The 14,608-nt window shown below is 38.0% G+C and overlaps 2 protein-coding genes across 5 annotated transcripts; one reads left to right on the top strand and one right to left on the bottom strand.

Moving 5' to 3' along the window:
* Positions 1-815: 815 nt before the first annotated feature.
* On the bottom strand, positions 816-4,716 carry LOC124217753 (mini-chromosome maintenance complex-binding protein). Of its 2 annotated transcripts, XM_046623770.2 has the most exons (8): positions 4,481-4,716; positions 4,069-4,343; positions 3,385-3,702; positions 2,847-3,175; positions 2,511-2,690; positions 2,150-2,393; positions 1,701-1,877; positions 816-1,623 (listed from the first exon to the last, which is right to left on the bottom strand). In XM_046623770.2, exons 1-8 carry the CDS (start codon positions 4,485-4,487, stop codon positions 1,438-1,440), a joined length of 1,716 nt encoding a protein of 571 aa, XP_046479726.1. In that variant the 5' UTR covers positions 4,488-4,716; the 3' UTR covers positions 816-1,437. The 2 variants fall into 2 exon arrangements, with proteins under 2 accessions (XP_046479726.1, XP_046479727.1); XM_046623771.1 differs by lacking the exon at positions 816-1,623 and having other exon boundaries at positions 1,705-1,869; positions 4,481-4,711.
* Positions 4,717-7,867: 3,151 nt separating this feature from the next.
* LOC124217752 (serine/threonine-protein kinase dyf-5) lies at positions 7,868-14,286 on the top strand. 3 transcript variants are annotated; one of them, XM_046623766.2, is made up of 11 exons: positions 7,868-8,095; positions 8,359-8,645; positions 8,740-8,861; positions 8,956-9,168; positions 9,327-9,498; positions 9,589-9,764; positions 9,846-10,013; positions 10,114-10,272; positions 10,393-10,677; positions 12,772-13,007; positions 13,195-14,286. In XM_046623766.2, exons 2-11 carry the CDS (start codon positions 8,484-8,486, stop codon positions 13,308-13,310), a joined length of 1,809 nt encoding a protein of 602 aa, XP_046479722.1. In that variant the 5' UTR covers positions 7,868-8,095; positions 8,359-8,483; the 3' UTR covers positions 13,311-14,286. The 3 variants fall into 3 exon arrangements, with proteins under 3 accessions (XP_046479722.1, XP_046479724.1, XP_046479725.1); XM_046623768.2 differs by having other exon boundaries at positions 8,343-8,645; XM_046623769.2 differs by lacking the exon at positions 10,114-10,272.
* The last annotated feature ends 322 nt before the right edge of the window (positions 14,287-14,608 follow it).

Here is a 14,608-nt window from a genome sequence, read left to right as displayed (position 1 = left end):
TCGTGAGTAATAATTTGAAATGAAATCGGGAGAGTTTTTTCACTTTTATTAAAACTTGATAACATCAAGCGGAGAATTAGTCACGTATAGCGTAAATAAATTTATGTCGTGTTAAATATCGGTAGAATTTTGTTAATTTTACACTGAATGTCGGGTTTGACGAGTGAAAATATGATTAATAATTTGTTGAAAAGGGTTGAACGATTGAGAAATAAGGAACGCACATGTCAGGCATACTTTGCCACGTTTCAAGAGGCAGATTTCGTTCGGAAGAGGATCACTCCGAGTCCCAGGAGAGGGAGCATCGTGTGACGTTGTGCGCGCGACGGACGTAGGCGCCGACTGTCGAATACTGAAGGAATGAAGGAAAAGCCGAGCGTTCATTAATTGCGAGTCTGTCGATATGCCTCGGGGGTGGCGATCCCTTTAATTTCGAAGCAATCAGATCGAACGGGTCCCTCCGTGACTAGAGTACCAATTACTTGTTGATTAATAGAGAATACGGGGGAAGACGAAGACATAAAGGCGGAATTGATCAGGGCAACGAGCTCGTTGTTGTTAAGACGTCGAGGCGGATATTAAGCGTAGAGATTAGCCTACCCCGAGAGACCCGCGGGTCATCCTGGTCCGGTTTACTCGTGGATTTGAAATTTCCATTAAATTCCATTGTCGGAACGTTCGCGCTATCACTCTCTGTCGGCTTCCGGGTACAATGTGTTCTGGACTTGCCTGAAAAATCGAGCACGCTTTATTTTAATTACATTACGAATTCCCCCTCGATAGAATGAATCGAAAAAGAAATTTTAAAACATGAATACATAAAGAATCCAAACTTTATTGCCTGATATACGTACATAAGTATGACGTAAAAGTTGAACTATTCCTGCAATTATTTTGAATTATGAAAAATAAGAATCAATCTTCAAATTCGACTGTCAAACATTTCACAATATTTCTTTTCTTTTTTTTACTCACAGTCGTAGCCTTACGCAAGTTTTAGCTTGTTCAAGCTCCGTATGTATCAACGGGAACCGTTTGGATCGAAGATATCACTTCTGCACCACTGAATCATATAATATTGTTGATTCATTTCAGGGGATTTTCTCTCCACGAATAACTTATTGATAGGTGTGATATCCTGTTTGTTCGCTGTTAACGTCGACAAGACAGAGTGCTTATCTACCTGCCAGCCATCATTAACTTGATGGCTTTTGATCGCTAGCCAAGATCCTCGAGGTTCGAAGTCGTTATAACGCCGTTTGTGTATACACAGGGCAGAATTTAGTTTGGGTAAGAGAAATAAATAAAAATAAAAAAAACAAATCCGAGATGGTTCGGTGAAGTTGTAAAAAAGGCATATACATATTTAGGAAGCTGTGTGTAATTCATACGCGAGTATTTTCGGAAAACTGATGACTCATTTCACATCTGCACGCGCTATCTCTGCAGTCTGCGTTTACGTTCCTTCTCCATTCTAACGGCTTCGTGCCAGTAATCAACGGTCAATTTGTCCATACCGTGCGACATCGATATCAATCTAGCGAGAACCATTAGCGAATGCAGATCCTCCGCTGATGTACTTTTGTCCAACTGACGCATTTCAACGAAATCCTTTTGGATTACCTGCGAAATTAGGGAAAAAAATGTGTTTTACTCATCGGAATATTTCTTTTATCCTCTACATCCCGTGCAAAACTCACGTCTCCTATGCTATTCTCGGTTTCGATTGCGATGTCGCGTCGCCTCGATACCCTCAACCAGTTTCGAATGTTATATATCCTGGTTTCATCCCTCAAATAATGCCTGACTGCTTCCAGGGTTTCCGAATAGATATTCTCACTGTTTGAATTCTTTTCCAACACGATTTGCCTATAACACTGAAATTCGTGAAGATGGAAAAAGAAAATAAGATGTTGACTGAAAATTGCACTAAATATTCTTCGTATCTAGCTGAAACTGTTAAGTTCATGCAAAACAACCGTACACGAAAGTACGAAGCAGATTTTTGTTTTTACCATTACGAGAAATATGACTTTCCTCTGAGAATCAAATTAAATATCATTCATTGAGTCAGCTGCTCAATCGGCACTTGAACGAAAAAAGAATATTCTGGAGACTGTGGAGATGTGTGAAATGTCAAGAAACTTACAGGAATCATAGACTTTGATTCCGACAGTATCAGAACGGGTATGTCAGCCGGAAAATCCATTGTGTAATACTTGAAGTCATAGGTAACCGTCTGGGAATTAATCAACGTGGAGAAAGCTTCATAATTTTTCCTCCCGTTTGCCGAAACCTGACCGTCGGTCAGCTTTGTTTCATCTAATACAAGATGCGTATTATCGCTGAGCTGCAACACCCCGCTAGTCAATCTGTTGCAGTCGTAGTCTTTTCTGAAACAACATGAAGAATGAGCCCGGTTAATCCCAAATTGTCCAATATAAAATTCTTGATGTAATTTGAGTATCAATAAATGAATAAATAATTTCTCATTGGGAAAGTACACGTACTTGGGCTGCAGATTCAGGTTGTTAAGTTCATCCAAAGTCATGCCAATGAGGTGACTTTTCGGCAGCAACAATGATAATATTCCATAAAAATCTTCTGGAAAAGTCTTGCACTTATCGAGAGGCAAATTCGTTATGTTCAACGGAAACGCACCAAGGGATAGAAAGTCCCGTCTCAAATAGCTGTGAAAATAAATGGTGGTGTTCTAAGACATCAGCTTGGTTTCTGTTCGTCTGGCGAAAGTAGAATACCTATTTTACATCTTAAATATACAACTAAGATAATTTAGGATACAACTGTAATTTTTAATATGAAACTAAAAATTGCCAAAAACTTACATGGAAGATATTAGGTGGCATATGACATATTCGGCCGCTAAGACATCTCCAAATAGAATCTGACTCAGCACTAGCTTCAGGTCACTCCGTGTGGTAACGGGAAAGGTTAAATCACCTTGGATAGTTTGTGGAACCTCCTCCATAGACACGTCCTTGACATCGATCGCGTGCAATCGAGGTATCAGCGACACGGGTGGATTGTGAGACTGAAATTCGATGTCATCCATCAACTTGTCTGGATCATGAGCAACGCTCAAAGCTGGGTCTAAGGATATGAAGCCTACAATGTCGATGATCTGGTTCAATTTGAACGACGTTTCATCATATATCTGTAAAGTTAAAAGAGCGGCATAGGTATTTCAAATTCTAACTAAATAAACTTTTCAGCTAGAGCGAATCAGCCTCTCCAATACCTTTCATACAGTAAACAGAACGTGAATTTCAAAGTGATTTTCGAGTGAATTCTACAAACGTGAATTGTCACGAAAGATAAACAAAAGTGAACAATTAATTGTAGAACGTTGCAATACAGACACACCTTCACGATGCAGGCTTTACCATCGTCATTGGGAAGGGGGAAATTCATTGCATGTTCTCTGGACAGCAAGCGTGGTTCGCCATCACCTGAGCTCGGGGTTGTTTGTGTGTGTTTTTTGCTGCTGAATTCTACACATTCCATTTCTTCAGATTCTAGTGAACGCTTGGTGGCAGTGTTAGTTGAGACTTGAGGTGCATTTTCGCGCACTGTACACTTTTCCTTTGCCCAACTGTTGACGCCAGGAACTGATATAACAAAACATGTCTGCCGTTCAGCATTGACATTCTCTTTGGAGTCAACGATCACAGTTTCACCTGGCTGGTAAGGAAACAAACAAATGAACGAATACAACGAGAATGCAAATCAGTGCAGTTCACGTCAAAGTGACTGTCATTACTATGGTGTACGGCAGCTTTGAAAATACTAAGAAAAAATGTATTGCATTGTAGGCAGTATTATACACGAAGCGAACAACACTTGTAGCCGCTCGCACCTGTAACTGCTAATCATCATTTACTGTAGGCCATCTTTTGACTACCATCTCGGCCAACAAAGAGGTTGACAGTACGGTAAGCTTTAATTCACAACGAAAATATCAGGTACCTATGACGTTACATGAGATCTCCGCCGATTATAAAGCGCACAAGGCCACATGAGATTTGGAGAACTGACGTTGATACGTACCAAGGAGTCCAATGTATCTCTGTACCGCCCGCGGCAGGTTGTCGTCTCATTAGTGGCAACATTGCGAATTTGAAATCGATCAAGGTAGTACTCAGGGTTGTAAGTGTCCTGAATCATTCCTCGGAACCTGGCCAATTGCTTATCCTTAAACGAGTGTAAGGGTAGGGAGTTAAGGGATGGCACCGACAGTCGATTAGCAGTTTCACTTAGTACAAGGCGACATTTGGCTTCGTTTGCCAAAAAAAAATCCGGGGTCCAGTCGACGATGTTATTTGCTGGTGGGAAAAATATGAGACAGTGATCAGACGGTGAGCTGAGGGTTAAACCGGTACAATTCTCATGAGATATTGACGCCGTTTTACATAAATGGGTTAGGATAGAATATTCGCTAAAATTTGCGCAGTACACTCACCGGTCATGCTGACTTCTTCGATCGAATGCTATGCGATGCGTTCAAGTTTCCAGATGAATAAATGAGGACAAATAATAATAATCGCCGTAATGCTACAGCTTGCTATTGTATGAAGTCGGCCGCTGAGAATCCGTCCACCGTGCTTTGTCGTGCTTGACTACTTTTGGCGCCAAATTGTGGGGAAAAAGCCCGATATTCACGTTACGTGTATTCTCCGAGATCTGTCGCCCTCTGGAACAAAGTGAAGTTTCGGAACTAATTTTTCGACAGGGAAAGAATGTCGGTAACCCGTCCACATTTACTTTCTTTACTGACAATAAATAACACTACTGATGCCACGATACGACGTTCGGGAATACGATACCGACATGTTTCTGTAATAATAAATTAGTTCCAAAAATTTGTTCGGAGGGCGCGGCGTTGGTTCTACTTCTAGTTGTGAACGTGGTTCGAACTTGGTTCGGACTACCTGCGTCGCAGTTAGCGTCTCGAATTTTCTAAAATTGTCCTCAACACTGCTTTTTTACTCTTTAATACTTTGTCGCATCCAATTTCGCACTCAAACTTTCTGGGGTCTTACAATCAGTTCCCTCCTTCAACCGCCCGGTCTTCAATTTCAATTTTATTACCCTGTTTTGTGCCTCGATCACCTTTACTATTTTTTTTTAGCAGCTGAAGAATGAACATCCAATAAAAAATTTTCGTCAGACTTAAGAGGAGGGGGCGTTTAATTAACGGCAGAGCGGTTTATCACTTTGAATAGAAGCTTGTCGATCTTCTAATTAATTATCGGAGCCCCAGAAAACTCGACTAGGTATTTTGTACAACGTTCCATTTCTGCTAGCCACGATAACAAGATTTCCTCTTACGTGAAGCTTGATGCAAGTTAGCGCCTCGTGACAAACCTGCTACGTTCCTGCTACACCCACAAAATGAAAAATATGTAAAAACCAAAGTCAAAATTGCCATTGGTTGCTAAATTTCGCAGTTCAAAATATATTTACACTGAAAAAAGCGTTTCCACCACTCAACAAGAATTCTGGTTCGGTCAGCAATATTTTCTGTCTATCTTGGTTACTGCAACACTTTATTGCTACAGAACACATACGTTTCCAGCTGAGTGTTTATCGCAAACGCAACATTGCCTGAATTGTTGTGATACTAAATATTTACTATAGTCACTCTAGGAAATCGCAATATTCCCATTGGGCACGTTATTAAAACTGATCGTCGTAGCCAGACCCGTACAGCTGAGTCAACGGCGGAAATATAGCGAAGTCAACCATGTTTGTAACAAGACATGCCTGAGGGGGGTTCCCTGGTCGATTTCGACGCTGACTTATATATCTCAAAATATCAAAGCCCACGTATCTCAAACGCGAAAAAGGGCTTAACATACACTTAAAAGACCGAAAAAACACTGAAATTTCAGAGTATTTTTCTTAGCCAAAACAAAGCATATCCTTATGAAACTTTTAAGAGTGTTCAATCGACTATTAAATAATACAAAAATAATTTTTTATTACAAAACTATTTATTTACGTATTAAACATTCATATATGTTTATGATGCTACGTTGCTAGTACCATTAGCGTTGACTGAAGATTTTGTTTGGGTACATTCTGGTACTCCAAATCTTGTCCGATATAAACTTTAATTGCACATTCACTAAATGCCAAAAAAAGTCAGATTCGTCTACATTGCCTGGTATGATGTGAATTTTGTATCAGATAGTAGTGACAATGCCAATATTACTCTTGCAATAAAATATATACTGAGACTATAGTCAAAACACGTGTATATGAATACGGAAATTCACCCGCTTACAAACAGGGATTAGAGTTGATATCAAAATCTGAAAAAATTAGGAAATTGCTTTTAAATTATTTCGAGCCGATTTGGAGGGCGAATGATGAAAAATTCGTCCGAGCCCTAAATATGGACCACCCGATTGTATAAAATAACTACAAAAAATGCTACTTAATAGTTGGTCGAACCTCATTAACGCGAATTCGATACATTTTTCTCATTGTGGTCAAAAAACGAACGAACAATTAAAAAATTGTTTTAGACGAAGGGCTGACAACGAGTAAATTGGAGAGAAGCCAGATCATTCATTCTAGTGTTATGAAGGTTGAATATACATTGGAATCCCAAAAACTACTCATTTTCATTGGTCAAATACTGACAAGTTGTAGTTTTTCAAATTGCAGTTTCGCTGTCGGGTAAATTAATCTGAAGCGAATACTTCAATACGTTGACTGAAGAATCCTCAATCAACGTTCAATATTCTATTGCGCGTATAGAATCGTGATACCCTGAAATTTCTCTAGTTTAGGTAAACTAAATCGAGGTCCACATGTCACAATTATAATAAAGAATTGCAAACTCTATAACAATCTACTGTGTTGAGAAGAATCGAATTGGGTATTTGCATGATTTTTATATTTCTTAACTTTTGATGTTTTTCGATTCTATAAATTTTTTTAGAATTTTTGAAAAAAAAATATCTTGTTTTTGTTTATAAGTATTTAAATAATTTAATAAATAAAAAAAAGGCAATATTTAAATGAATAAGTAGCTCCATCTCGCGTATGTGACGTCACAATGCTGAATTTTTTTGAAATTTTTAGCGCCAAGTTCTCCTGTAAGCACGCCGTACGTGTAATCAGCTGTTGCTCTGTGTTGTGATTGATGAAAAGAACGTCTGATAGTGCTGTTTATTATAAACTAAAGTTATTAAATTATTTAATATGTCATTAAAAAACGATTTTTGTTGGTGTATAGTACCAACTTGTAAAAATACTCAAACTAATGCTTGCTTAACATTCTTAGTATAATAACATTGACGTGATCATAACCTCCACACAATTATCCGTGTGAGTTAAAAAAAAAAAAACACCACAAAAAAATTGATTTCTATTTTAATTATTTTCACCGAAGTCTGACATTAATTATACAATGTATCAAACTTAAAGTTTAAAAAACTTACTTAAAATTTTTTTAGCGCTAGAAAATATTGTACATTACTCTTTGTGGATTCAAATAAACGCGCTAGTAGCAGCACAATGACGTCAAACCAATCACATTCCGTTTTATGTCACGTGACTTTTATGTGATTTAGGACCACTTTTATTTATTAAATTATTTAAATATTTATAAACAAAAACAAAATATTTTTTTTTTCAAAAATTCTAAAAAAATTTATAGAATCGAAAAACATCAAAAGTTAAGAAATATAAAAATCATGCAAATACCCAATTGGCGCCTTTGCTCATTCGAAATTTAAAAAATTACACGACAGTAATTTCCGTCGGTCAAGAAGGAGTATTGAATTATCATTCGGCAAGTCCGCCGCCATCTTGCGAAAGTAATCAGTGTATAGCATGGACATGTGTATGTAGTGTCACCTGTATATAAGACCGTGACCATGACAACGTAGTAAATGTAGTACGAAGTTGGGTCAGATACCTACCCAGTTTGCGAGAATATATTCGTGTCGAGGTGAAATTATTATGAAATATTAAATGTCGACTCGAAGGGGATTGTATGATTCTCTCTGCTCGACGTTATCGAATTGCGTTCTCTGCGGTTGACGGTCACGTTATAGCTGCAGTAAGTTCAAAACTTGTTAAAACTTCATTCAATTTTACAGATAGTAATTTTGACATTGACACATCTTAAGATTGCAGGTATACGCAATAATTATAATTCGTTTTCGGTCTTACTTATATACTCGCTTCATATTCAATCATCTATTTATCCACGGCTTTCACTTCTTAGTAAATGTTAACAAGTGTCACATATTTGGTCTATGTGAATACAACTAAATAAGAAATTATACAAAACTAAAATACATTAGGTGTCTTTCGCTTTAGATGGCGAATCACTGTGTTAACAACAGCCTCCCATAATCCTGTCAGAAAATTCAACATCTGCATTGCTATTCCTATCGGCTGGTACACCTCCTGATTATAATATCGTCCAAATCCTTCGGGCGCAAATGAAGATGAATCGGTATATTACGTTGCATCAGTTAGGAGATGGGACATACGGATCCGTTGTACTTGGTCAGAGAATTGATACGGGTGAAAAAGTGGCGATAAAAAGGATGAAAAGAAAATATTATTCTTGGGAAGAAGCTATGAATCTGCGGGAAGTCAAGGTATCGAATGATATTTCCTTTTCCTTGATTTGTCTCTATATCGTACTTCATGTTGACATATCCAGCAATAATCCGATGTTTCCTCCACACATAGTCGCTGAAAAAACTCAGTCATGCAAACGTAGTTAAACTGAAGGAAGTGATACGAGAGAATGATGTTTTGTATTTTGTTTTTGAATACATGAAGGAGAATCTTTATCAACTGATGAAAGATAGGTAGGTGTTTAAGGATTCATTTACAGATTCATCTCCATTCATATAGTTCAGCTTAATGACGTCGCTAACATTATTGATTAATTTTCAATAACAGGGAGAAACTTTTTCCCGAACCTGTGATCAGAAACATGGTATATCAGGTATTGCAGGGTTTGGCTTTCATGCACAAGCACGGCTTCTTTCATCGCGACATGAAACCTGAAAATTTGCTCTGCATGGGGCCAGAACTGATAAAAATTGCTGACTTTGGGTTGGCCAGAGAAATTAGATCAAGACCACCTTATACAGATTATGTTTCTACCAGATGGTAAGTAGGGATGATTGTGTCGTTCGAAAATTGATGCTTCATTACTTCCTTTATTACTTTCTTTGTTGTATGTACTTGCGAAAACAGTACGTACTGTCAAAAATCAACTTCAATTATCTCTCCGAGTTCTGACGGCACTGTAATGTAATTTATTCTAGGTATAGAGCGCCAGAAGTTCTGTTGCACTCTACTACTTATAACAGCCCCATAGATATTTGGGCCGTTGGTTGTATAATGGCTGAATTATACACGTTTAGGCCATTATTTCCTGGCAATAGCGAGATTGACGAGATATTTAAAATCTGTTCTGTTATTGGCACACCAAACAAGGTACTTGGGCGATTGTTATTTTGAATTTGGTCAAATTGAGGAATATCATTGCATCTTCGAATTAGTTTTCACAACTAATTGTAATTGTAGGATGACTGGCCTGAGGGTTATCAGCTGGCTGCCGCCATGAATTTCAAATTTCCAAACTTCAGTCCTACCCCGTTGAGTAAATTGATACCAAACGCCAGTCAGGAATCTGTCTCACTTATGGAAGACATGATGAGGTGGAATCCGGTTCAAAGACCGACGGCGCAGCAATCTTTGAGGTATAGAATATAGATTCCGTATCAGTTCAGCGCTTATGTTTGGCTAATTCCGCCCTACATCGTCTACTGCATATCTCGCAGGTATCGTTACTTCCAAGTTGGTGGACCACGACAAGTCAGTAGCAAAAAAATGGCTGTAGGATCACAGCGGGAACTTGTTATGAACAAGGTGAATCTGCCTGCCTCGATAATCACTTCAAACGGAACTTACAATCAACCGGATATGATCAGTACTGTTGTTCAGACTAGGTACAGTTGCCAATTCGCAAGAACAGTTTTTTAATTTGTATTTTTAATCTGGACATCAGGAATAACAAACCGTGATTATATTAAATTATATCAAATGTAGGTTACAGGAAAAAGTACAGGTTCAGCAACCCGTAATGCCGTTATACACACGCAATAACAATACCAATAACAATATTAACAATAAAACTAACAATAGTAATCGGAAACAAGAAAAAAATACAGCAGTATGGGATGATGACGAGTTTGCTGATGTTTTAGGGTGAGTTTTCATATTAAGATCTAACCACAGAAGCTAAGTCTTCATGTTCTGCTTCCGCGTCAGCCGGATGCATTACATGTCCTAATAGTGCTTCCAAATTTATGGGATTATTGAATCCAGTGGAAAAATTCTACCGGATAACACGAATGCAAAGCTGCTACCGGATCGAGTCTACAAGGAGAATCGAACTAATTGGAATTCCACCTATCCAAACAATGCTCAAGAAAACGTTAAACAGACGAATGCCAGGTGGACTCAGCCGGCTTGGACCGAGTCATTGCCATCCCAGAATTGGACTCGCGTTCAACCGAACCTTAAAAACTCTTCAAGAAAGGTCTCGGCGAAGCAACACTACCTTGGCGTAGCTCGTTACATCGCAGGACAGAGCACTGCCCTGCCGTCCAGGTATACAGCAGCATTTAGAAATCGCTGCAACATTCTCCTGGCACTTGTTATCACCTTGGTTATTAGTTCTTTATTCTTTTTCCATCAGAGCGAATGTTTACGTTTTCTCCAGCAGATTGTAATAGAAACTGCACGAGTTTTGAAAGCAAATGACGAAATATTATCCATAAAATTTATTACTGATGTTCAAGTCGTTGTTGATATATTAGGCAAGCAGCTCGTTGGAATATCTCCGTTTTTTTTTCAATTAGGAATTACAATCGCTCATCTTTTTCGCTCTGTAACATGTTGCCTTACTTCACGTGTGTTGATTCTTCATCCTGTGTATTTTCTTATCGATACAATTCGCTACTCTTTACTATTAGTCGCACGGTTTTCTTGGCACAATTTGCTGCGATTCGCCGCTTTTATTATCAATAGAAAGTACATCGGACACGGGCAATTTTGTAAAGATCAGCAAGCAGAAATTTATTCTCTGAATTTTGAGAAAAAAGTACCTACTGAACTAGAGTTGAACTTTGAGTGTGAAGAACAGCTTCTGATTGAGTTGACTGCAATATCTCTTGCTATCGTTTTGACAACTTTAATTGTCGTTAATAGATCATATATTTTTGTAAAAGTTTATAATTTTCTTGAAACCTTTTAGTCAGGGCGTTATGTCATTTTTGTAGTTCAAGTTTTACAAGCTTTGTATCACACTTATTTTTAACGGGATGTAACAGGATAAACTAAACGGTGTTCTAATCGATCAGACTGTACAATGACAAATTCAGCTGTCATTCAGCGACGGAGGCACAGAAAGTATTCGCGCACAAGCATTCGACGTATAATGTGTCACAGTATCATCGTAGATGGAGAACCGGGTCGAAATGTGAAAAAACAGTTCGTTTTCGTAAATTATGAGTTATCAAATCGAGTTTAAGAATGGCCGCCCGGGTATCGGATTCACATGTTTACCGCATTAGTGAAGTTTCCATAATCTCCAATATTCACCTATCAACCTTAGTCCATTATTTCGCACCGTAGAAAGTAAACGACTAGATAATCTTGTATCATTTTGCGTAAATAAGAGCGTAAATTACAGATCTTTTTCATTCCGTTATAATTTACGGCTTCGTGACAACAGATCTAGGCATGCACCGCGGTGGTTGGTTTATAACGTTTATAACGATGGATCCTTTGCTAGATGACGCGGGTGTCGGGCGTCATAAGCGCTTCGAGTCAGGGCCGGCTCACTTGTGGCTACCTTCTGATGTGTGTTCATTTATCTACACGGCGGCGCGGCACATTTGCACGAGTGATGATGCGGCTCTGAGTCGGTACGCCTCCGGGGCACGACACCCGCGCCATCTAGCGGGACATAAATATATTTACATACCCATTGTTACAGATTGTAGCGGTATGTACACCACAAAATGCAGATCCGTAATTTACGCTCATATTTACGCAAAATGACAAAAGATAATTATGTCGTTTACTTTGTACGGTGCCATAGGTGCCATAGAATGGACTAATTGTAAGATTGGTACGCGAACACTGGAGACCATGGAAACTTCTATAATGGGGTAAAAATGAGAGTCCAATGCTCAGCGGTCAGTTTTGAACTTGATTTGACAGCTCATAATTTACGACAACGAACTTTTTTCCACATCTCAATCTGTTTCTCCACCTACGACGATACTATTATGCATTATGCGCCGAATGTCTGAAAATTCCGTTTTGTGCCTATGTCACGGGACGACAGGTGAATTTATCATTTTGTTGTCCAACCGGTAAAAACGCCGTTTGGTTTATCTTATTGCATCCGTTAACGTATTTCTATTTTTTATACTGTTTATACGCTTATATCGTGCTTCAGTTTCATCGTTATTGACGATTTTTTTTAATGCACTCTTACTTATTCGTTTGTATCGATCTCATCATTATTCACACCGCCAAATACCATCCATGTTATTATACCTACAGAACTCTAATGTGTTGTATCAAAAATTCTTTCCCAATAAAATTCCATTCCGCCTCTGAATGTCCCTTGTTCATTTTTATTCCTATAGACTTAATATCTGACGGGTATATTATTTTTCTGAACTTTTTTAGAAACGGCGACGCGGATGTCAACCGAACAAGAATTACATTGAATGGGTCGATTCCTCCTCCTGTTCCTAATCCTCCAGAAGATATCGAGGAGAAAATTGATTCGTTATGGGGATCTCAGGAAAATATTGACACCCAAGCGAAACAACATTACTTAGCTAGAAGTCGATACGTCGCTGGCCAAAGCACACGAATGCCATACCCAAGCGTTTATGGTACGTCGCAAATCGGTGGTACAGGTGAGCTTATCAACGCATTTTCATCTACTAAGCTGCACGAGCTGCTAAGGTTTCACTAATTTTTGTAGCCTCAACAGAGAAGGGTCGAATTGAAAAGTAAAACTTGCAGTAATTCTGTACTTCCTGTCCAGCTCTTCAGTTGATCTTTATTCACTGTTGTCTTGACGATGTTTCTTCAAAATTTCAGTCATACCAACTAACAAACCGTCGCCACTTCAGGCGAATCTGTTTGGAAGCGTTTTGAACGCAAGATCTAGCGGAGTTCATGGGAGAACAGACTGGGCTGCAAAATACTTAAACTAACGAGACGGGTCGGAAGAATAAAACAATAGAGAATAGGGTAGACAATAGAGTATAGGCTAGTCTATACGATAGAAGAATATAGATTAGATTAGCTATGTATGTAACCAACTGTGATAGGATGTGTTTTTCTTTCATTTTCATTGCTTTACTGTTTTATCTTCGTCGAGTTCTTACTTTTCATCAATCTAGTAACTGTACATTTATGGTATACGTCATTTAGTACTTATACGTATGGTAGATGCGTGTCTATGCGTGTAAACATAAATTCTCATATATCAATGATTTCTATCGACTGGGAATCGTGCTAGTCGGTGAGATTTTTATTTCATTAATGCAAAGCGACTGTAACTAGTTGTTTGTCTATATCAAGAGTACATAATCAAATTTAGTATGTATAATTTTAGATCGATATATATATTCGAGTAGCCACAGGTAAGATGATCGCACGAACGCGATATATTAACACTAAACATAAAGCGTGTAATTTATATACATGTATGAGAAATAGTTTTCTCGTGATACGTGGGAGAAAATTTAATATATTTTTGGGAGGGAATTATCGTACTTCGTCTTTCAGATGGTTATTATACGCTTCAAACGTTGCAACTAAGATCCGTCCAAATTCTCACGTTAAAAATTTCCTCTTGACGAAAAATTGTCGCTGTGAGAAATGCTGAAGTTTTATCACACTCAAATTTGAACAATATGAGCTTGATTTTTTTATAATAGACGCAACTGAATTAACATGTTCCAAACTAAAACCGCGATTAATTGTATTTAAGTTTCGTCACAGTTTATTTTTTTGATATTCTACAAATTTTTCATTCAAAATATCGAAGGTATTAGTTGCGAATGAGAATAATATCGAAGGACCGAAAGGCGGCAGTTATAAAAATTAAGTAATGAAATTTGTCGTACATTTGTGTATACACGATAAAATATAATATTACGTATTAAATTTGTCAGTCCCCGCGTCTTTGCACGTCTGTTTATTTTTTGTCCTCGCCTCTGTACAAACAGGACTAATTCGCAATTTTTTCATCGTTTTTTGACCGATATGAATTGTAATTGTTCAAAATTACGTGATTTTGTGGAAGTTTGTTGAAGAGAAGAGAGAAAGAGAGATAGATAGGTAGATAGATAGATACATAGATAGATCATGTTTATTGTGCCTTAGTTCACAAATGTAAGGCAAAAATGAGAAACGAGAAAGAATACCAACATGCTTATTCGCATGAATCACATAAATTGCTAACATGTATGAAATTCCATCGAAATCAGTGCACGGTAATATAAGA

This window comes from Neodiprion pinetum, chromosome 4 (genome assembly GCF_021155775.2).
Source record: "Neodiprion pinetum isolate iyNeoPine1 chromosome 4, iyNeoPine1.2, whole genome shotgun sequence".
Lineage (NCBI taxonomy): Eukaryota > Metazoa > Arthropoda > Insecta > Hymenoptera > Diprionidae > Neodiprion > Neodiprion pinetum.
The sequence above is the reverse complement of the archived record's forward strand: the minus strand, read 5'-3'. Positions and strand labels throughout refer to the sequence as shown.